Genomic DNA, 22,475 nt, shown 5'->3' with positions numbered 1-22,475 from the left:
TTTGCAATTTTATTCTACATTTTATTCCTTGATTTTAGATCATATCCATGGATCGTGCACTCGAGTTAGGAGAATTAAGACGTTATAGCAACCGACTTTGAGTTATTATTCTCAATAAAAAAAATATTCTCCTTGTAGTATCCACAAGATTTATTAGAATGTATAGAATCTAAAAGTCGAATAAAAACCATACAGCTTTGGCGAGTCTCCCTTTAGCTAAATTTGAAGGTGCGCCCTCTTTTTGGGGATTGCGCTGTTTCATCCCGAGATCACTTGTGGGATCTTCAGTTTGGCAATTCAGTTATCTCTACCAAATACTATTTTCCACTCCATCGATGATGGATGACTCTGCTGTACCGCAGCGACCCCTTCAAATACACCAGAGACGCTCTAGAGTGTGGCGCGAAGGCCATAACTCCACCTCTTGGGCAGACAGAGTCACTAGGCACTCCCTTGCTAGTACCGACGACACTCCAGAGGACGAGGGCGGAAAGGCCAGACTCAGCGTGCCATCGGTGCTTGCGTCCCATTAACAAAATAGAAGCCGTAACGTTGAGTCGCCTCACCGCTCCAAAGTCGCAGCTTTCTGTCCCACGTCGGAGGCACCTCTTTGGCGAGTCTTTCTCGAGCCAAATTTGACGGTGCGCTCCCTTCTCTGGGGATTTCGGTGTATCGTCCTGTGATCACTGGTTTACTCTTCAGTTAGGCAACCCAGGGATCTCTGCCTAATACACCTTCCCACTCTGCTGTACCGCAGCGCACTAAAGTGAGGTGTGAAGCCCATAACGTTTCATCTCAGATGAAATCATCAATGGTACTTGCCATATAGCATCTTTCACCTCCATAACGGAGCAAATAGCCACCAAAGTTTGAATACTTAAAATTGCAAATGAGTAGAATTACAGATAAGAAGAGGCCATTTTCGCTCACCTATAATCTAATCTGTTGCAAAAGTCCCAAGCACTTGCTGTACATTGCACTTTTCTGTCTACAGGTCTTTCAATCATTGAATGCCTCCAAAACTCATGTGGCATCGATTTCAATCCTAATGATGTGAAAAATTCTTCGCTCATTTGAAACATCCTGTAATTAAAACAGTGTCAAACAAAATAGCTTATCAAACTTATCATAAAACTATAACCATTAACTATTTTCCGAATAGCGTTTTATTTAGAATTAGAAGTTTAAAAAAATAAAATGAAACTCATGAAAATAATGTACCTATATATGATTCATTATCTACCTAGAAAATATCCAATAACTTCTATCTATAAAAAAACCAACAAAATGTGCAGTCCTTCTACGACAAAGTATAACTGAATAAATTATAAAACCAACCTTTTTGGGAAAAGGAGAAAAGTTTTCTTGTAACAGTGAATGATGGCCAATCACTGCCATGTAGCCAACTTCTCTCTATGGGAAGCCAACCAAGTCAAATCAAATTATCTCTTGAAGAAATTCTCCGAATCCATATTAAACTCGAAAGGAATAGAACTGTATATTAAGTGCAACTTCTATTTGAACCAGCAAGACGGAATTCAAGTCCCAATCATAATCATGGTGTATAGAATGGTTATACAGGGTGGCCACTTTTTCAATGGGATTGTATTGGTTACTTTTAAACCATAAGAGTTAGAAGGTCGGTCAAATGGAGAAAAAGTTGCATGCATAGAAGCATTATCAAGCAGTTCAAACAAATCGAGATTATCAGGGCCGGTTTTCGAGATATCATAAGAAAAATTATGTTGGCGGTGGCCCAGAGAGCACGAAACGTTGAATACGAAATCTGATTACGTCAAATTGAGAACAATATACTGTCGAATAAAAAATTCCTGTAACATTTTTTGATAATATTTGAAATAAAGTGGGAAAAAAAGAAAAATCAAAATGACATAATTTACTTTTCCTATGATATCTCAATAACCGGCCCTGATAATCTTGATTTGTTTGAACTGCTTGATAATGCTTCTATGCATGCAACTTTTTCTCCATTTGACCGACCTTCTAACTCTTATGGTTTAAAAGTTACCAATACAATCCCATTGAAAAAGTGGCCACCCTGTATAGACTCTGCTTCTTTAGATCTATTCCTAAGATACGAGGGGAGCTACGTGGAAATCACTCGGAAAGCAACTGAGGCCATGAGATATTTGAAAAAATATACAAGCATGCGTCAACCCAACTCATATACAGGGTGTTCTGATTTGTTTCCGACAAACTGAAACGGGTAATAGATCACATCATTTTAAGCAAAAAAGTTCCTATGAACATGGGTCCGGAAATGCTTCGTTTCCGAGATACAGGGTGTTAAAGTTGAAAAAATAATTCGCGTTTTCTTAAATATCTTTCGACTGATTCCAAATAATTGCATGAAAGTTGGTTCATAGGGTTTTTTGAGGTGAGAAATTCAAATTTGTGGTCGATTTGGTTGTATTTTCTAGAGGGCGCCACTGGCAATCATTTCGTCCCCTTTAAACCGTTGCAACTTTTCTGTGCTACCCTGTACGTCATTCTGGACTAAAAAAATCGATTCCCCTGACTTTTCTAGTTAAAAAAGGTATACCTCATTTAAGTTGCTAGGGGCAACCGTTTCAGAGAAAAACGCATTTGAAGCCAAATCCATATTTTTGTAATCTCTAAAACATGTAGAAACAAATTTGTAATAATTTTAAATTAAATATTTTTTGGAAGTAACAATTTAGAACAAAACAAAATAACATAATAATTTTTAAAGAAGGTGTTCGAAATGTCCACCGTTCTGTTGAATGCACAAATGACATCTTCGAATGATTGATTGTTTTACATTCAACAATTGTTGCGGCAATAGATTTAAAATGGCTATACACAATGACAGATTCAAAGTGTGTTAGGTTCAGATGTCATTAATTATAATTATAGTTTTCTAAGTTAATAGCTTATCAACAAATACAGGAAAATGGTATTGGTTACCAAAGGCCCGAAGGAAGGATACAAAGAAGAAATCATCTACAGAGAATTAGGATTTTACAGACCTTCGAAGAAAATGAAACTCAGTATTCGTAAAGCATCCCAACAACGCAATATTTCAGGAAACAGAATATTCAGAACACTTAAAAACAACAATTACATAGCATACCACTTCTACTTATTAGTGGGCAATAGAAAATCCGCATGCATTTCGCCTTAGAAATTTTCAAAATGAATTTAAATTCAATATTTGAATAGGAATAATTTCATGAAAGGATTTCGAAGCAGTCAAAACATAGTAAAGAAAACGCGAATTATTTTTTCAACTTTAACACCCTGTATCTCGGAAACGGAGCATTTCCGGACGCATGTTCATAGGAACTTTTTTGCTTAAAATGATGTGATCTATCACCCATTTCAGTTTGTCGGAAACAAATCAGAACACCCTGTACATTACTGTCATACCAACGGTATCCAGAAATATATCTATATTAGTGGTTTTGAATAGTGATTTGTAACAAAGGAAATATACAACAAAATAGTAATTCATGAAGGAAAAAAGACAATGGTTCGCAAAGTCCCTTTCTTAAGGCAAATTTAAGTATGCGTGTATGAATAGTTTTCACCTCCTCTGGTTTCTGCAATTTTGAGTATGGATGTAGCCATTCAACCAAAAAACAAAACAAAAATGCGTTGACAAAGAAAAGCTACATACAAATGGAATTTTATCTCTGTTCCTTGCATTAGATATTATCTTCATACTCTATCGAGACATTTTTTTTGTCAATACTGTATTAGTATTCTGCCTGAATTTTCTGTAGTTCTAATTATGTAATTCTAATGATGTGATCACCACTCATTTGCAGGAAGCTTTAAATTGTTGTATTGTCACTGAAATGAGTTTTTTTGCCGATATTCTTCTTGAATTTTCTCTGGACTAGTGATGTAGTGATGCATAAATAATGATAATCAGGTGATTATGTATTGATCACAAATCAGTTGCAAACTATCAAATCAACAATAATTGTGGAAATATTTTCCCGGACAGCCCATTTAAAATCTAAAAGTTCAAAACAAACACTCTTTACCTTAGCGGTGTGAAGCCTTGTCTCCGCATCTCGTCAGTTACATCCATTTTGGCAGCACTTGGATATGGTGTTACAATATCTCCTATTTTGGACCATTCTTGTGCCCACAAGTTTCCTAGGACATGAGCAGGAAGAGGTCCATCTGGGCGGATAACACTTGATCCGTATTGATTTAATAATCTTCTTCTGACATACGTAAAAAGTTCTTTGTATAAAGGTTGTAATCTTCGGAAAGATTCTGAGATTTCGTTTTCGAAATTCGGATCTTCATAAATATAGCGCATCTCTTCTCCTGCATCTTGAAACCCTGCGAATGACGATATAAAAAATAATAATTTTTTTTCAAGAGGTTTTTTGTGAAATTCATTGAGAAAAACAACTATTCCAATTTTTAGACATTCTCTCTCCCTTCCTGAAAAGTACTTTAGGAGATAAATTAAAAACACCCAGCAAATATTACAGGATTTTTATATAACTTAATAATATTCTTTCATTTTCATATCATAGACTTCAACAAGTATGAACAAAAATCTGTTGTCTTCTATTCTATACTTTATCCTTCTAATGGATGTGGCACCATATGCTCCTTTATCCTCCGCTCCTAAAAACTCAAAGATTCTCAATACTTTATTTTTGGTCTTGCAATATTAATATCTCTTGAGAATTGTTAAATTTGTAGGGAATCTATCAATTCCCTGGAAAATATTTGAGTTGAGTTAAATTTCGAACCAAAATGCTAAAAACCGAAGAACTCGGTGTAAAAACTTGGAATGATCAAAGCCGCACCCTAAGGGATCTGTAGAAAGGCTTTGCTAACGATCGAATGAAAAACGGCCTGAATGCCTATAAAACTCGGCATTTCAGGGCAAAATATTCAATTGAGTTTAGACCAGTCTACGAGAAACTACATCTACAACATATGTGCAACACTTGCACCGACAACGAGGATAGTAAAGATTTTCACATCTGTTCCCGAGACCGACGAAAAGTAACTGCGACCGAGCCGCAACGAGAAGTGGCCAGCGACCCTTAAAATCGATAAGATCTAAATATCATCTTCTTCAAACTCTTTCAGTGGGTTGGAAATAAATTGAATAAGTGTTTTTATCCCGTTCTTTTATTCCCCTTATTTGTCCTTGGCCGTGAACTACGTGTTAGTCAAAAGATAAGGACCACAAACCACAAATTGAATTACTTGTCTAAATTAAGGAATTCGTTGTACATGCAACGAACACCGTATATCTGAATGAACTGAAATTGCAATGAAATTAGTTATAACCCGATACAAATGCACATACCGACTTCCATCAATATGGATCAGAGTAAGACATGAAATATTGAGATCTCGAGAGTTTCACGTTTACATGAGAGCGCATTGTATATTCGAAAGAGCTCAAATTTGTATGTATATCCAACGACCTAGAATTTTAGGTTTGTACAGGATGCCTCAAATGATATGTCTAATGATGAGATCTCCAGAATTAGAGTTAGAGAAAAATGGATGGCACACGGTACCTCGAATGTGACCGTTCGAAATTTTGTTTTCCTGATAATTCCAAAACTGCAGATCGATCAAGATAAAATTTCCATTTGGATGTATTTCAAGTTTCGTGCGAAATCTCATGGTGATCGCGTCACCGGAACCATAGAAAATTCAAGGAAAATATCCATTACCTACTACCCAATATTTCCGTGACCACAAAACCGACGGAGTGGAGGTTTTGAATGAATGAAGTATTTATTTGTTTACAATCATAATAACAAATAAATGAAACGGGATCAATACCTTTTGCAAATTACAAATCAAACTTATCAAATTCTGTAACAAAACTGCTGCTCAGCATAAGAGAAAATGATGCCAACAACACACTATAAGCACTGAGAGAATCGACCTGTAAATTTACTCTCTCATTGTACCAAATAAATTATTCCTAAATCTATTCCAAGAACTGCCCAAATCAGCAGATATACTTTCATTTAAAACCGTAATATTCTAAGCCAATTAAAAATGAGCAAGTTTCATTCAAAATTTCAGGTTGACACTTTCGCTCTCCCGAGATGCCGTGGTGTGAGAGCTTGAAGGAACTGCCTGCTGTAAAGTAGGCAGCGAAACTAAGACTGACTAGAAAATGTGGCGTGGCTAATCCCAGCCTGCTACATTCCCCATACCTCAACAATCTGAAGTTCTCCCAAATACCACATTCTTGCCAATATCTCGCCCACTCCTGAAAACACACCCAAATCACTACCCTTCCGAGTGATTGGTTGTAGCAGAACGAGCAACATGAGGAGAAAATCAGAGCAGCTGGCTGCGTCCACCAAGGAGAAGGTAGAGGTGAAAAACCGACCATACAGAGGGCATGAAGATAGGTGTAAATTAATGACAGGTTTAGAAAAACAAGACACAAGAGGCCGAGAAGGATGCAAGAAGATGCCAATATTTGGCTGTGAGTAGGTACGTGGTAGAATAGAGGCTACTTTCCGCGAGCGCCAGATTAGGACTTAGAGTATAATTCTCAGTTCACTATTCCAGGAGTAACTATGACTTTTATGCCTTCGAATCTTAGGAAACAAGGATTACAAAAAGTATGTTAGCTCTCTGTTCAATACCACTGTTCACGGTCAAAATCACTAAACCTCTTTAAAAACTCTTCTCTCATAACTTCCCAGCACGAAGTAAGGTGAATCCTATGCTGAGGACTTGTGGATTTGTGGTATCGTACTACTTCACAAAGGTCGCTTGGGTCAAGACCAGGGTCAAAAGGCGTCTCCTTGTGGAAGATTAAGTTAGAAGGGAGGAGGCTTGCCGACCAAGTCCCTGCGGGGAACTACCCCAGGCTTGAGTTCCGTAATCAGAGCTATGGGGGAAATCACGGAACGAGGGAGATCATTGATGGGTAGTTGCCTCACGCTTTTTAGGCTACCTGTTGAATAACTCTATCACCTTCAACGAATTGCTTCTGCGCTATCCTACACTCCTTAGGGCAGGACGGCGTGAAACAAGAAGGACATTCCGCCGTTCGAAGGGAGGAGATCAGCCGATCAAGTCCTCGCGGGGAACTACCTCAGGCTTAAGTTCTGTAATAAGAGTTATGATGGAACCCACGGAACGAGGGAGCTCATAGGTGGGTAGTTGCCTCGCGCTTTTTAGGCTACATACTGGATGGCTCTACACCAGAAACGAATTACTTCTGCCTATCCCTCCTTAGGGCAGAATAGCGTTGCACAAAGACGGACACTCCGTCCTAGAGTACCAAACCCTTGGTGAGCCGGCCGCACAGAGGCTGAACGCATAAGAGGAAGGTTGGCGTACTTGGAACCTTTTTCCACGGGTTCGGCGGAGATGTAATTGAAATTTTTAGTGCGTATAATCTTATGGGGGAGTTAATGGAGGTTATGGTTAAGGGAGTCCCTCAAATTACTAAGCAGGTGCCGACAGGAGTTTCACACTTATCGAGATTTTTGGAGTGTCCATAAGGTGGATTTCCCTAAATTAAAAAAAAAAGTTGACACATCATGTAAATCAAAGAAAATTCATGAAGAATATTGGAAATTAACTACCCAATAATTCCGTAACAACACAAGCGATTGCGATGAGATGTTGCGTGCATATTTAGATAAATCATCACAAACTTCGTGCAAAATTCAGTGTTGATGATGTCATTAGAATCATAGAAAACATCGAAATGAACTTGAATTCAGAACCTTTTGAGCGATCGTCATTCACGCGCGAATTGTACCCTAATAGGCCACATATATGTATACCTATATACAGTTATGTGGTCTTCAAGAGAGTACAATTAAATGAGAGTACATATGAAGTATCATGCTTTTGAATTCCCTATTGAATTTTAATGTAACATTGATCGTATGATTGAAAATTTCATCCTTTTAACGTTACACGGCAAGTAACTATGACCATCTTTCTTATTATCATGAATAGAGAATATTCGCTCAATTATTCTGGAAATCTATACTATGTTATAAGTACCTACTTTATAATTATCTTACCATTTATTTTAGATGCCTGATTCGCTATCTCCACATATCTCATGAATTTATTCTTCATAGGAGGTCCTGTTTTGTCATGCCATTCCTTCCAGATATGTGCCAATTCGAGAGGGTTCCTAGATTCCTCCATGATTTTCGATATATCTTCTAACTCCAATTCGCAATTAATATTTTCGAAATTCTCATAGGGACATACTTTGGTGTGGGTATAAATATCCTTCATTTCAGAAATAAGATGATATATCTGAAATTTAGTTAATTAGGAGTAGGAAATGAACTACGTATGATCGAAATTTAAAAAGAAAGATGTCTACAACGTAAACAGGGTCCCACCGATGCAAAACGTAAACTCGAGCTGAGCGATGCAAAACGTCAACTCGGGCTGACCGATGCAAAACATAAACACGAGCTGACTCTGATTCGAGGCCTATTGACTTTTACCTATGGAGTTTCCTTATATCAAAAGTTTATGTTGTAAACCCAGTTCTCTGGTCCAGTAAAAACAAAATATTCGTCATGAAATGAAAGCCTTCGCGGAGCATGTCATCATAAATTTAAGATTTAGATTGAATGATTGTCGTGAACGCGAGGATAGACATTCAGACGACATTATTTTTAATAAATAAATTCCAAAATAGTATTTTTTCATAATTAATAAACATTTTATCGACAAAAGGCTTTTTTATTGTTAATCTCTTTTTTACTTTTGAAATTTCTTTTGTAACTCCTTGTATAAATGCCTTATAATCACTCACAACGTTGTGATCATTCCGCTTCGCGTCGGACTGAGTTGAGAATGTTTTAAATGTTTATTTATACTATTTTCTCATAATATACTATTATTTTACCTCATTATATTTTTCATCTGGTAAGCTTCCTCTGTTTCCGGTGACTAAGAATTTAAGATGTCTCCTAACCATAGGGTCAGGTATCCTTGTCCAATCAAAAGTTATTGCTCTGTTCCATGTTAGTTTGTCAAATTTCGCCTTCAACGTTTGTTCTTCAACCATTCTCCTTCTGTTGAAATCGGTAATGTTTGTGGCATAAGACCATTGAGTTGTGCCAACACTGAAGCATATTCTAGAAGCTTCTACATCGAATTCTCTCAGGAACTGGAGGGCATCACCAAGATTCACGTTAGTTCCCTGAAAAATATGATAATGATGGTAAATATTAGATGAGGTTTGAGTAATATTTTTTAGTGAAGCTTTCTCAGACAATTTCTAAGGTGCACCCTTTATCAGATGATAACGGAGTTTCATCCTGGGGACACTGATCGAATCATGAATGATCCCTGCCATATACACCTTGCATCTGTAAAGCGGAGCTTGATGACCTTGTCATCGTAGAATGGCAATATGCGACGTCATCTATCGAGCTAGCAAAGACTGCAAAGGGTCATTATAATTCTTACCTTAAAAACGAGATTTTCGATTTGTGTTCATTATTTCCAATAATTATCATAAAATGCCATTTACTGAATCCTTGAACTAAGTTAAATGAATACTGATTTGGCCATTTTGAGTAATGATTTTTTGCTTTATCATTTCGTTACGATGTCTTTAACTTTCGAATTTTGAGCCGGGTATGGTTAGCGACTGATGACGAAAACGTGGCCAAATTCAAAATTGTTTCTCAAGAGTAACATATGCTTCTTGTTGCGAGTTTCATTTTCAGTTTTCTTGAGTTTCGTAAAATTGTACATTTTGTTTATCTTTTTTTTACCTGAATTTCGGGGTGAAATTGAATTCTTCAATTTCACCCCGAAATTCAGGTAAAAAAAAAGGTAAACAAAATGTACAATAATATTTTTTCATATAATTAGGACCTTAAGTGTTATTCTCGGTACACTTTTCGAGGAGTAACAATGACCTCGAATCTCAGGATACGAGGATAACGAAAAAGTATGTTAGTACTCTGCTCAACCGCACTGCTCACGCTCAAAACTACTGAACACCCTTCAGAAACCCACATCCTTATAATTTTCCTGCACAAACTAATGTTGATCCTATGCTGTGAGGACTAAGGGTTTGGATTAACTGTGCAAGTTCACAAAGGTCGCAAGACCCTTGGGTCGAGGCCAGGGTCAAGAGGCGTCCCCTCGTGGAAGATCAAGTTCGAAGGGAGGAGGCTTGCCGACCAAGTCCCTGCGGGGAACTACCCCAGGCTTGAGTTCCGTAATCAGAGCTATGGGGGAAATCACAGAACGAGGGAGATCAACCACTAAATTTTTAAAAATATTATTTTTCTTTCCCAAAAAATATATTTGAGGCACTACGCAATTTATATATGTTGCAGTGTGATACTTAATGAATACGAAAAAAAATAAGCCAGATAATTTAATCGGGGTTTTAACATTGCCAGACGCGTGCAAAAATATCAGGTGTGTGAATAAGTCTTTCCCGTTTTTTGTAAGAGATGGCGCCACCAATACTGTGCGAGTATTTAATGGTTACATATGTCATGATCAAAGCTTATTCATCTGTCAACAATTCCACACTAACACATTAGTTGAAATTTTTTCGAATCATAAATTTTTGAAATCGTGAAAATGTCGAAATTTGAGCCGAGTCGACGTCATTTGCGGGAAGTTTCACTTTATTGGTTCAATCTGAAGAAATCTGCTGCCGAGGCGCATCGGTTGCTTCAGGAAGCTTATGGAGAAGGTTGTGTCGATGATTCAAGTGTTCGCGGATGGTTTCGACGCTTCAAAAGTGGCGATTTCGACGTGGAAGACAAGGAGCGTTCCGGGCGGCCGCAAATCTTTGAAGATCAAGAATTGGCGGCTTTGCTTGATGAAGATTCGTGTCAAACGCAAGAAGAACTTGCTGAAGCATTGGGAGTTGACCGAACAACCATTTCCAAGCGTTTGAAAGCCATGGGAATGATCCAAAAGCAAGGAAATTGGGTGCCGTACGAACTGAAGCTGAGAGACGTCGAACGGCGTTTTTTCACTTGCGAACAGCTGCTTCAGCGACATAAAAGAAAGGGTTTTCTGCATCGTATCGTGACTGGCGATGAAAAGTGGATCCGTTACGATAATCCGAAGCGAAGAAAATCATGGGGATTACCCGGCCATGCATCATCATCGACGGCCAAGCCAAATATTCATGGCGCCAAGCTCATGCTCTGTATATGGTGGGATCAGCTAGGTGTGGTTTACTATGAGCTTCTGAAACCGAATGAAAGGATCACAGGCGAGGTCTATCGACGACAATTGATGCGTTTGAGCCGCGCACTGCGAGAAAAACGGCCACAATACTCCGACAGGCACGACAAAGTTATTTTGCAACATGACAATGCTCGCCCACATGTTGCACAGCCGGTGAAAACATACTTAGAAACGCTCAAATGGGAAGGCCTACCCCACCCGCCGTATAGTCCGTCTGATTACCATCTCTTCAGATCGATGACGCATGGCCTGGCTGACCAGCACTTCCATTCCTACGAGGAAGCCAAAACATGGGTGGATGACTGGATAGAGGCCAAACCGGTCGAATTTTTTCGCAACGGGATTCGTATGTTGCCAGAAAGATGGGGAAAAGTTGTAGCTAGCGATGGCCAATACTTTCAATAATTCATTTGTAACCATTTTTTAACAATAAAGGCTCAAAATTTGAAAAAAAACGGGAAAGACTTATTCACACACCTTATATTTTGAAAAAATGTTTGATCACCTGGCAGGTAGAAAGCCCCACCGAAATGATCTGTCTTTTTGGGAATCTTATTTTTTAGTTATAAATAACACTCCATTAAAATTTCAAGCTGCCTCAAAAACATTTTTTATAATTTTTTGCAAAATATTTTTGCACGCGTCTGGCAATGTTAAAACCCCGATTAAATTATCTGGCTTATTTTCTTTCGTATTCATTAAGTATTACACTGCAACATATATGAATTGCGTAGTGCCTCAAATATATTTTTTGGGAAAAAAAAATAATATTTTAAAAAATTTAGGGGTTGATTTAGCCCCGCTACTCACCAGCCAGGTCTGTAGGTAATGTTAATTTTATTTATCCTTTTTTTCGTGTTGGGAACGTTCTATGGAAAAATCACTATGCTCTGCTATGTCTGTGTGGAGGTGTATAAAACGGGGGTCACCGAATTGCCTTATTGACGATTCCATCAGTGGAGCTGGAATGAAACACCGCAATCTCCCGAAAAATTGCGCGTCATCAAATTGGTTGAGAATCCTTCGACAAAATATCTCTACACACAATTTTCATCGGTCATCATATACTCAGAAATTTGAACATAAATATATTGTTTGTGGATTGAAATTTAAAGGTTTTTTTTTTTATCAACTCGTCTGTTAGATGTATTTATTTTGGTACCATTATATATCAGACATTGACATTCTGTATACACTATCTACTATCTAGTTATCTATTAATTTAGCGACATGTTTAATATCCGTATCAATCTTGGCATTCATAAAAAAACAAACAGTAAACTCATCATACCACAATAATACACCTGAAATATGAACGCATATGAAAGAATTGCGTGACGACCTACAATTACTCATATGGAAACCTCTAGAAATTTAACGGAATATGATTATAAGTAGAGGTACTCTTCACTCTCTGTTTTTATGTATTAATTCAGGTGGATAAAAATTTCGCGATTCACAAAAGGAAGTTCTTACAGCTTAATTATTATTATTGTTTTACGATAAGTGAAAGTATTTATGGATGGACGATTTTAATTCAAATTTTTCATTAGAGTTGGGCAATTGAAGGAAAGTTCTCATTGCATCGTGATGAATGAATTGATTCTTAAATAATGAAAATATCCATAGATAATACGTATTTGGAAAAGTAAAGTCTTGAAGGTTTTCCAATAAGAGGTTTCATTTTGATATTAACGGCGAGTATATTTTAAGAGAAATCAATGGGAGTTTATTCCATTGTAAAGGAATATTATATACGATGGAAAAAGATATCAGTCAAATGGCTACGCTTGCAGCACCAAAACTTTCTCATAGAAATTTCCATGACCAATTCGAACATTTGGGGGTATATGTTCTCGATAATTTCTCGAATTCAATCTTTAAGGTCTTGATCTGATTGTGGATCTTTGGTATAAGCCTTATCTTTCACGTGCTATCTAAGGAAAAATTCTAAAGGTGTTAAATCACAAAATCTTGATAGCCAATTGTGACCACCTCTTTCAGAAAAAAACGACCAGGAAACTTTTTTTGCAAAATAGCGATTGTTTCGTTGTTTGCGTGTTACGTAGATGCATCTTGTTGAAGATAAACGTCGTCCACATCAATATTCTCCAATTCTGGCCTTAAAAATCATTAATCATAGCTCGGTAGCGCAATCCAGTCACCGTAACAGTTGCACTAGTCCCATTTTCGAAAAAGTAAGATACTAAGATCGAATTGCACCAACGTACCAACCAACAGTGACACGCTGAGGATGTAAAGCCTTTTCAATCTTTTCAACAATCATTCTTGAATTTTCCGAGTCCCAAATGCGACAATTCTTCTTATCAACGTAGCCACTTAGCCTCCAAGATGAAAATGGGCCTCATCACTGAAGATGAAAATCCAAATCATTTTGATGTATTTCAAGGACCCAATTAGCGAAGATGCGATGTTGCTGGTGATTGACCGGTTTGACTTTTTGTGTTAACTGAAATTCAAAAGCCTTGAAACCTAATTCTTTTTGCAAAATACGGTGCAATGTCGTTTGTGGAATGCCTCATTCACAAGATCGAAGAGGAATCGACAAACTTGAGTTTTCGTCAACATACAGTATATAGCAATATTCGGTTTCGATTTTTCAAGTACCTATAAGTTTTGCGATCTTTGACCATTTTATAGTGAATTTTATAATTTCAATGCGTTGTTGAGGCGTGTATTCTTCCATTTTTAGTAATAATGACGTAGTTTTAACTTGTCGAAAGATGACAGCTTCAAAAGATACAGCTGCCCAGATAGCGTGTTATTCAAAATTAAATCTCTTATTGGAAAAGCCTGCACATTATTATATGCCAAAAGAACTTCTCGAAATAACCAACTACTCCACCGAATTCGAGTTTGGAAAATCGGACAAAAAAAGAGCAAACTCAAATATACATTTGCAGTTTGGTTTTTCAAGTTTGTGATATTCTGATTCGAATGTAATGCAGATAAAACCTTGCCTAACTTACTAACTATATAGTCTAGTGTGAACCATTAATTCCAGGATTGATACGAAGTATTCGGTAAAAAGGAAATAAATAAAGTAAGGATTCCAAATTTCGTACTGGAATTACTTAAGAAACTGTAAGAGCTAGATGGTAACTACAAAAAATTGTCTTCCCATTTAATTAATCCTCAAAAATTCGATACACTAATCCAAAAAAATTAAGTTATCTAACTGTATCTTTACGCTTGTTCTAGGGGGAACAGCGTGCTCTCATTTTACTCAAATGTTAGTAATAAATAAAAGTAATCTCCACTATAAAAAATATTAAATTATAATAAGTTTATCACTATCATTAAAGCTTTTTTATTTTATTATATCAAGTGACGTCATTTAGGGCTGCCGCCAGGACCGGCATATATGTATACCGGACATTTTGCCGGACGCAGTCCGTTATCAATACAAATGCTAGCTAATTTTCGACACAAAAATGTTTTCTTAGTGAAAATACCACTTTGTAGTGAAATTTAAAAATTGCTAAGTGCCAATTCTATTGAAGTAATCGAGAAGGCAATCTCAACTAGTTATGAAAATATGAATAGGTACTAAAATACACCTTCAAGAACTTTGTCGTCCTTTAACTGTAAACCGTCCTACGTTAAACCAACCTCTAGTCGGATTTCGCAAATTATAAGAACTTAACCGCGCCATTCAAAATTTGAATCCAATTATCATGGATACGGCCGGAAAGAATCTAATATTTTTTAAGGTCTTGTTCATTAACGCGCCATTTGCGCACAATAATACCACTGTCTACAGGGTGTTTCACAATATATGCGCAGTATTTCAGGATGTGATAGCTCCTCCAAAAATATGAAAAAAAGTTTCTATTAACTTTCTCTCTAAAATACATCATTGTTTACTCACTAAAATACACCTTTGTTCACTCTCTAAAATGCATCAAAGTTGTATTAGCTTACTCTTTAAAATGCACAAGGGCGTAGAATAGGAGGGTACTGGGGGTAATTAACCCCCAAGATTTCCAAAATATAAAATTTCAAAATTGTCGCAAAGGCGAAGAATGAAAATGTTTCCATAAAATGAACGAATAATCCTTTTATTCTCATTTGAAATCGGATCCGTTTACGTTATGAGCACTTTATTGCACTACGAGCACGTTTATATCCGAGGTTTATTATTTTCCTTTATCTATTCGCTTTGTCGGCGTCGCCCCTCATTTTCCATCTGTGGTTTTTGCATCTGTCATCGGTATATACTTACCCGTTGTTTTCGTTTTTTGTATCATTCTCGTCACAAAATTTCAATACTGTAGTTATCAAAGAACTGAACTGAGTAATTCGCATAAAAACATTTTCTGGGCTGTTGTACCTACAAATTATTGTGTTTCATTCAAATTGTAATTTATTTGTTAAGATATCAGTTTTGAGTTGACTATATCTTCACGGTGTGTCGTAATTGGAGGTACGAATGAAAATAACAGATTTCTCGGATCATTTTAAGAAAAATGTCCTGTAAAATGAGCCTAAAAAACGCTTTGTTTTTGAGACACCGGTGTTAAAGTTCAAGTTTTTTTTCCCATAGCACCTTCCCTTCTCAAGATATTTAACTTGAATTTGCATAGATATTCCAATTAAAAGTTTCCATCTTGTGATATGCTAATTTTGAATGCAAATCTACAGCGTGTCATTTTTTCTGGAAGGGTACCATCTTCTTTCTTCCAGAACTATTTTTGGGTGAACCATTGGTTGTTCAGAAAAATATATCAAGGATTTCTGGTTCAGTAATACACTTTTTGCTTTGTTGTAGTTTTGTCGTATCTGCTATCGATTTCGAGAAAAAAAAATCAAACAGCTTTCTAGTTATCCTCGGGAAAATCCAAATTATTATAAAGATCCAGTTAGTACGCTGTGATGAATAGATTAATTCTAAGTTTTGTTACTTCTTTACCCACTCTGTAGCGAATATTAATAATGATTCTATAAATTGTAATAAGCATCACTAAAAACTACGACTGAAAACACCCTGTATCTCGCAAACAAATGAAATCCTACAGGTTTGTTCGAAATCACAGGCTTCAACGAGACATATTAAAATGATAAAAAGTCCTACTTTTTTGAAATGGAATAACCTGCATATCATAATATGTATTGAAAGAAAATGAAATTTCCTTTCAGACGATATAAAATGTTCCTATTCCTTAATGTTAGGATCCCTAATTAAAAGCAAGTTTTCATCCTTATGGCAATATGAGGCTACGTTTGTTTTAGATATCCATGAAATGATATAGAAGTTTCAAATTATGATAATTTGACCAATGCGGATAGTCAAATCATCATAATTCACCGAGACCAAGCACCTCTTTTCTAAGGAAAAAAGAACGGGAAAACAACAACAACAATCATTATTCACAAGTTTATAACATTTCACGGATATCTAAATGAATGTAGCTGAATATTGCCATTGGGATGAAAACTTGCTTTTAATTAGGAAACCTTACAATTTAGGTATAGGAACATGTTATATCTTCTGAAAGGAAATTTCATTTTCTTTCATTACATCTTATGATATGCAGGTCATTCCATTCGAAAAAACGCACTTTTTATCATTTCAATATGTCTCGCTGAAGCCTGTGATTTCGAACAACTTTGTATGATTAAGGGCGTATTATATTACTCGTAAATGATACACGGGATATTGGTAATCTATAGGTACCCGAAATTTCAGATTTCTAGGATTCCAAAGTACCGAATTGCATGCATGTTTAATTGAAGCTATGTTTTGCAAATAAAAGAAGAAGTAAATCAATCAATATATTACTCGAAAATCGATGAAGATAAGAACAAGGAAGTTAATACATAAATAAACAAGAGGGTACGGCAAACCGATGAAAGTGATAATATACAGGGTGTTCTATTTGAAATATTGAAGTTGTTAGTACTTTTTTAATAAACGGCAACACAGTCTGTGATATTGGAAAAATAATAAACGAATACCAATGTAAAATTTGAATCTTTGCTTTTGTCATCATAATGGTTATTATCCTCAAAAACTATATGTATGTATTTGTAAAATGTCGAAGGAAAATATTACATATGCGAAATTAGCCTAATATAATTTCCAATCAAAATATTCACCTGAACAAGCCTCTCATCAGCAACAACCTCCGCCCCCACATACCTCCTCGTATCCCAGAAATAAAGTACAATTACCAGTAGGGTTTTGGACAACGCGTAATCTTCACCAGTTCCTAACTTTACCATGATTCATGTTTTTGTCGCAAAATATTCTGATACACTAAATCGAAGTCGCACAACCGATTTAGAAGAGCACATACACCTCCAATTTAATGCTTCTCTGATGGCGAGACAAATTGGTGTCTCTTCCGAGTTATGGCACTGTGACAAGCCTCCGACACACGCCGCACAATGAAAGGTGCTTGGTTAGCCCCTGGTAATTTCCTTCTTTCGGCGATTTCACTGATGAAGAATCGGAAGTGCTCACCCAATAACGATCTATACCACAACTGAAGTGTGTAAACGCGAAATTTTCTCGAAGGATTGATGTTTAGTATAGGGTTTCCTTGTAAAAGTTATGTGAGAAATGTGATATGCTTGACTGATCCTCAGTTGACCTAAGTACTCATCGAAGTGTAGATAAATCTATTGAGGATGTCGTAATTAAGAGCAACTGACATTAATTTCTTATTGATGATACTGGATTTGTCCTACCTTTGGAATAATTCACAAGAATTGCACTTGTATAAAATCTCAATTCCTTGTGTCATGAAAATTGTTTAATGAAGGTACAAAATATTGTAGGTACTTCTTTGAAGCTTCGGTTTTCGATTAATGTGTATCGGGTTTCCCGAATTCGTTTACTACTGAAGGGATCTTAGAATCCCTTTCGAGCTAGAAAAAAATTAACTTTTTTCGGGCTCGATTTCTGAGAAAATTAATTTGGTGAAAACCGCAACCTTATGACTTTAACTGTTTTCAAGCTAAAAGAGAAAATTGAAAAATGGTGTGAAATGAAAATATCTCATAATTTCTTTAGAGCAGGTTCGCATGACAAGCACTCAACGCGCGTTTTGGCAATGCGCATTTATAAGTACATGTATTTTATTCACAGCGTTCAACACGCGCTTCATAAAAACGCGCGTTATCATGTATAAGCTTTGAATAAAATATAGTTTCTCTAATTCTGTGGTTCTTCCGTTCATTCTTCCACATCTTGTTGAACAAAATCGTGCGAGAATATATCAGAAACGCACAGTTTTCATGGTTATATTTTATTATTCTATGTTGGTACTCCGAACTTTCCGCCACGGCTTTATCTGTCAATTCATCAATTTGCCTTAAAGAAATCAGTTCTGCCAACCAACATTTTTCAATTCAAAAATCACTAAAATATATTTATGGAAATATTTCATTCATTTCAAAGAAAATGCAATGAATTAGAGAAAATAATGTATAATACTTGTACAGAAGGCTCATTCTACCACTCGTTCATTCCAAAACTCGCCACTTCGTGGCTCGTTTTTGAATTTTGAACTCGTGGAAGAATATCAATGCCTTCTGCACTTGTATTATAAATAACTATACAAAAACACTTGTTAACACGCATTGAGCGCTTGTATTGTGAACCTGGTCTTATTTTTGGTGGTATTCAAATCTCGTCCTTGTAATCAATCAACAAAATAGGTAATCACAGCTTGAGGACCGATTTACGGTTTCAGTTTTGCACGACAAATCAACCAAGTGCCTATGTATAATAATATGTGAACTTCAGATAATTAAAATATTTGGAGGCCCCAAGGTCTCCGGGTTTAACTACGTTTTATTTTTTCCTTTGGTCACATTTAAAGAACAAAATTTGAAAATATTGAAATATTGAAAAAAATCTAATAGTGTTAAATACGGAGATCTTGGTGGCCACCGAATATTTTAATTATCTGAAGTTCACAGATTATTATAGATAGGCACTTGATTGATTTGGCGTGTGAAACTTGATGATTTTCATAGTTTAATAAGAAATTTATATATCATGTTATATATTTTTGAAAAGGAAAATGACCTTGTTATAGAAATTGTTATGGTTTACATTCAAAGAACACAAGTTTGTGTTATACCTTCAAAACTGATGGTTATAAAAAATAAATGATGACACCAATAGATTCTACTAAAAAAAAGTGCCTGTAGGATGTTTTCGTTTCATGTTAATAACACCAATAATAAAGAAGGTGTGAAAACATTTCATTTCACGTCATTTTCCAATTTTCCCCTGTAGCTTGAAAACAGTTGAATTTATGAGGTTGCGGTTTTCACAAAATTAATTAATTCATTCATTATTTTCTAGCTCAAAGGGGTTCAGAGATCCCCTCGCTAGACAACTAATTTGGGACATCCTATACACCAACAACTGAAAAAATTCAGAAATCATTCATTTTAAAAGAAGAACATTCCTTGGAAATCTAATTCTACTTTTTCTTGTAAGCGTATGTAGTGTCTCTTTGGTTTTGGCGTCGTGGGCTGCGCATCTTTCGAAACTCTGGGAAGAACCGCTTGCCAAACTACAAGCCCGACGAACCCGTCGGGCTTGTACGCAACATATTTTGTTACCCCTCAATACGAACTCAAAAAAAAAGTATGGTCTTACAAGTCCAGACAGGCCTAATTTACAAACTGTTATTTTCAGAACCCTTTGAGTATATTCTATACTCAAAATCAGAACCAAATAATCGGTCCTTCTCAGGACCACCATATTTAAGACGTCATCAGGAGAATGCTTGCCGAAACGTCGGTAACAACTAACCGCACAGATGATGGAAACAGCCTAAATAACTATCTAACATTTCAATGATTGAAATAATATCAAATGTTACAACTAGATCTGCGAGTTAAGGTAAAATCAAAAACGAGATACTTTTCGCTTTTAATAGTAATTTACGTAACAAGTCCGGAAATAGGGTTTTTTTTGGACGAATAGACAAAATTCCAGGACGAGCGTAAGCGAGTCCTGGAAGTCTGTGAGTCCAAAAAAACCATTTTCGGGCGTGTTGCGTACAATATTTTTTCGGCAACCATGTAAAATAACACTATCGCTGCTGCTTTCCATATTTTATTGCGATTGCGATCAAAAAACATGCAAATTTTTGACAACTAATTTCATATGAACTGTCAGCCGTTATCTCGGTTGCTATGGATTCTATGATTCTTTTCCGGCCTAGTCCGGGAAGTACGTACTTTCCGGACTAGGCCGGGAAATGCTACTTTCTCAGAGAATAAGCGTCCGGGAAGTGAGCACTTCCCGGACGGTTGCCGAAAAAAATTATTACTGATATATGTATATTTAGGTACATAATATTATAATAATTTTTTTCGAAATATACTAAATCCGCTATTGGGTATACCCTTCAGATGAATTTTATGAGCATTGAAATTTGTCGGTACTTTCATTCGTCTCCTTTTATATTCAAGGTTTTTTGGTAATTTAGATGTGCCATTATCCAGAAAGTAATTGTCAAAAGAAACATTGAAGATTTCTTTCCGACCATGAAATTGAGATTTTAATCTACGTACCTAAACTTTTAAAGAATATTACATATATCTTACATATTCGTCACGAAGAGCATTCGTTCATTAATGCACCAACCTCACCCTTGGAGAAAACATATATATCGTTACACAGTTATGTGGTTTGAGACCTATATACAGTAATGTGGTCTCCAATGGTGCAACTGGCTTATGAATGAACAAGCGCTCAAAAGCACCTGACTTTATCAGTTCAGTTTCTAAATACATATATCAATATCATAAAACGGCGTTAAGCGCATGAAAAATTTGGTGGAAAGACTATAATAAGAATTTGAAATGGACATGGTATAATAAATCGGACCTTTTTACGCTTTATGAGTTTATTATCACTTTCAAGATGATTAATTTTATTGCTCTCCAAGGGCGTAGAAATATATATTTTCCAAAATATCAGATTTCAGAATTTTTCCATAAAAATGAACGAATAATCATTTCACTTTCCTTGAAAATCGACACGGCAGTAAAAAATCGGACCTTTTTACAGTTTTTGGGTTTATTATCGCTTTCAAGATGAGTACTTTTATTGTAGTACGAGCACATCTGTATCCGAGGTTTATTATTTTCCTTTATCTATTCGCTTTGTCGGTTTTATTTACCATCTGTAATTTTCGCATTCGTCATCGGTATACAATTACCTGTTGTTTTCGTTTTTTGTATCATTCTCGCCAATCTCGCCACAAAGTTTCAATACCGACTACTGTGATTATCAAAGAACTGAACTGAGTAATTCGCATCATCGCCATCGCATTTAAAAATTGTCTGGGCTGTGTTCTACAATTCATTATGTTTCATTCAAATTGCAATTTATTTGTGAAGATATAAGTTTTGAATTGAATTCATCTACACGGTGTTCCTAAATTGGAGGTACAAATGAAAATGACAGATTTTTCGGATCATTATCAGAAAATATGTCCTATAACATGAGTGCGCAAACGCTTTGTTTTTGAGATACAATTGTTAAAGTTCAAGTTTTTTTCTTATAGCACATTCCCTTCACAAGATACTCAACTTGAATTGACATAGATATTCCAATAATTTAAAGTTTTCATCATGTATATGCTAAGTTTAAATACAAATCTACAAGGTGATATTTTTTCTGGAAGGGTGCCCGGCGCTTCCTTCCTCCAGAACTATTTTTTTGGTAAACCACTGGGTGTTTAGAAAAATGTTAAAAGAAACTCTGATCCAGTAATGCAATTTTTAGTTTGTTGTAGTTTTGTCGAATCTGCTATCGATTTCAAGAAAAAAAATTCAAACAGCTCTCTAGTAATCCTCAGAAAAACCCAAATTATTAAAAAGATCCAGTTAGTACGCTGTGATGAATAGATAAATTATAAGTTTTGTTACTTATTTGTCCACTCTGTAGCGAAGATTAATAAAGATTCGATAAACTGAAAACTACGACTACGAGAAACATCCTGCATCTCGCAAAAAAAGCGTTTTTCGGCAACCGTCCAGGAAGTGCTCACTTTCCGGACGCTTTTTCTCTGAGAAAGTAGCATTTCCCGGCCTAGTCCGGAAAGTACGTACTTCCCGGACTAGGCCGGAAAAGAATCATAGAATCCATAACAACCGAGATAACGGCTGACAGTTCATATGAAATTAGTTGTCAAAAATTTGCATGTTTTTTGATCGCAATCGTAATAAAATATGGAAAGCAGCAGCGATAGTGTTATTTT

General features: G+C 36.2%; 1 protein-coding gene across 3 annotated transcripts in view; it reads right to left on the bottom strand.

Moving 5' to 3' along the window:
* The window catches only part of LOC123683414 (angiotensin-converting enzyme-like), a 28,170-nt gene extending 10,393 nt beyond the window's left edge, over nucleotides 1-17,777 (bottom strand). The window contains exons 1-5 of one of the 3 annotated variants that reach the window (XM_045622434.1): nucleotides 17,338-17,777; nucleotides 8,894-9,190; nucleotides 8,046-8,289; nucleotides 4,035-4,341; nucleotides 931-1,083 (exon numbers count right to left, since the gene is read on the bottom strand). In XM_045622434.1, coding sequence (XP_045478390.1) covers nucleotides 931-1,083; nucleotides 4,035-4,341; nucleotides 8,046-8,289; nucleotides 8,894-9,190; nucleotides 17,338-17,463 — 1,127 coding nt within the window. In that variant the 5' untranslated portion in view covers nucleotides 17,464-17,777. Of the gene's footprint in view, nucleotides 1-930; nucleotides 1,084-4,034; nucleotides 4,342-8,045; nucleotides 8,290-8,893; nucleotides 9,191-12,379; nucleotides 12,497-17,337 lie in introns of those variants that run through there. The other 2 variants (XM_045622441.1, XM_045622450.1) reach the window with 2 other exon arrangements.
* Nucleotides 17,778-22,475: the final 4,698 nt, after the last annotated feature.

The sequence above is a fragment of the Harmonia axyridis genome, chromosome 1 (genome assembly GCF_914767665.1).
Source record: "Harmonia axyridis chromosome 1, icHarAxyr1.1, whole genome shotgun sequence".
Classification (NCBI taxonomy): domain Eukaryota; kingdom Metazoa; phylum Arthropoda; class Insecta; order Coleoptera; family Coccinellidae; genus Harmonia; species Harmonia axyridis.
The sequence above is the reverse complement of the archived record's forward strand: the minus strand, read 5'-3'. Positions and strand labels throughout refer to the sequence as shown.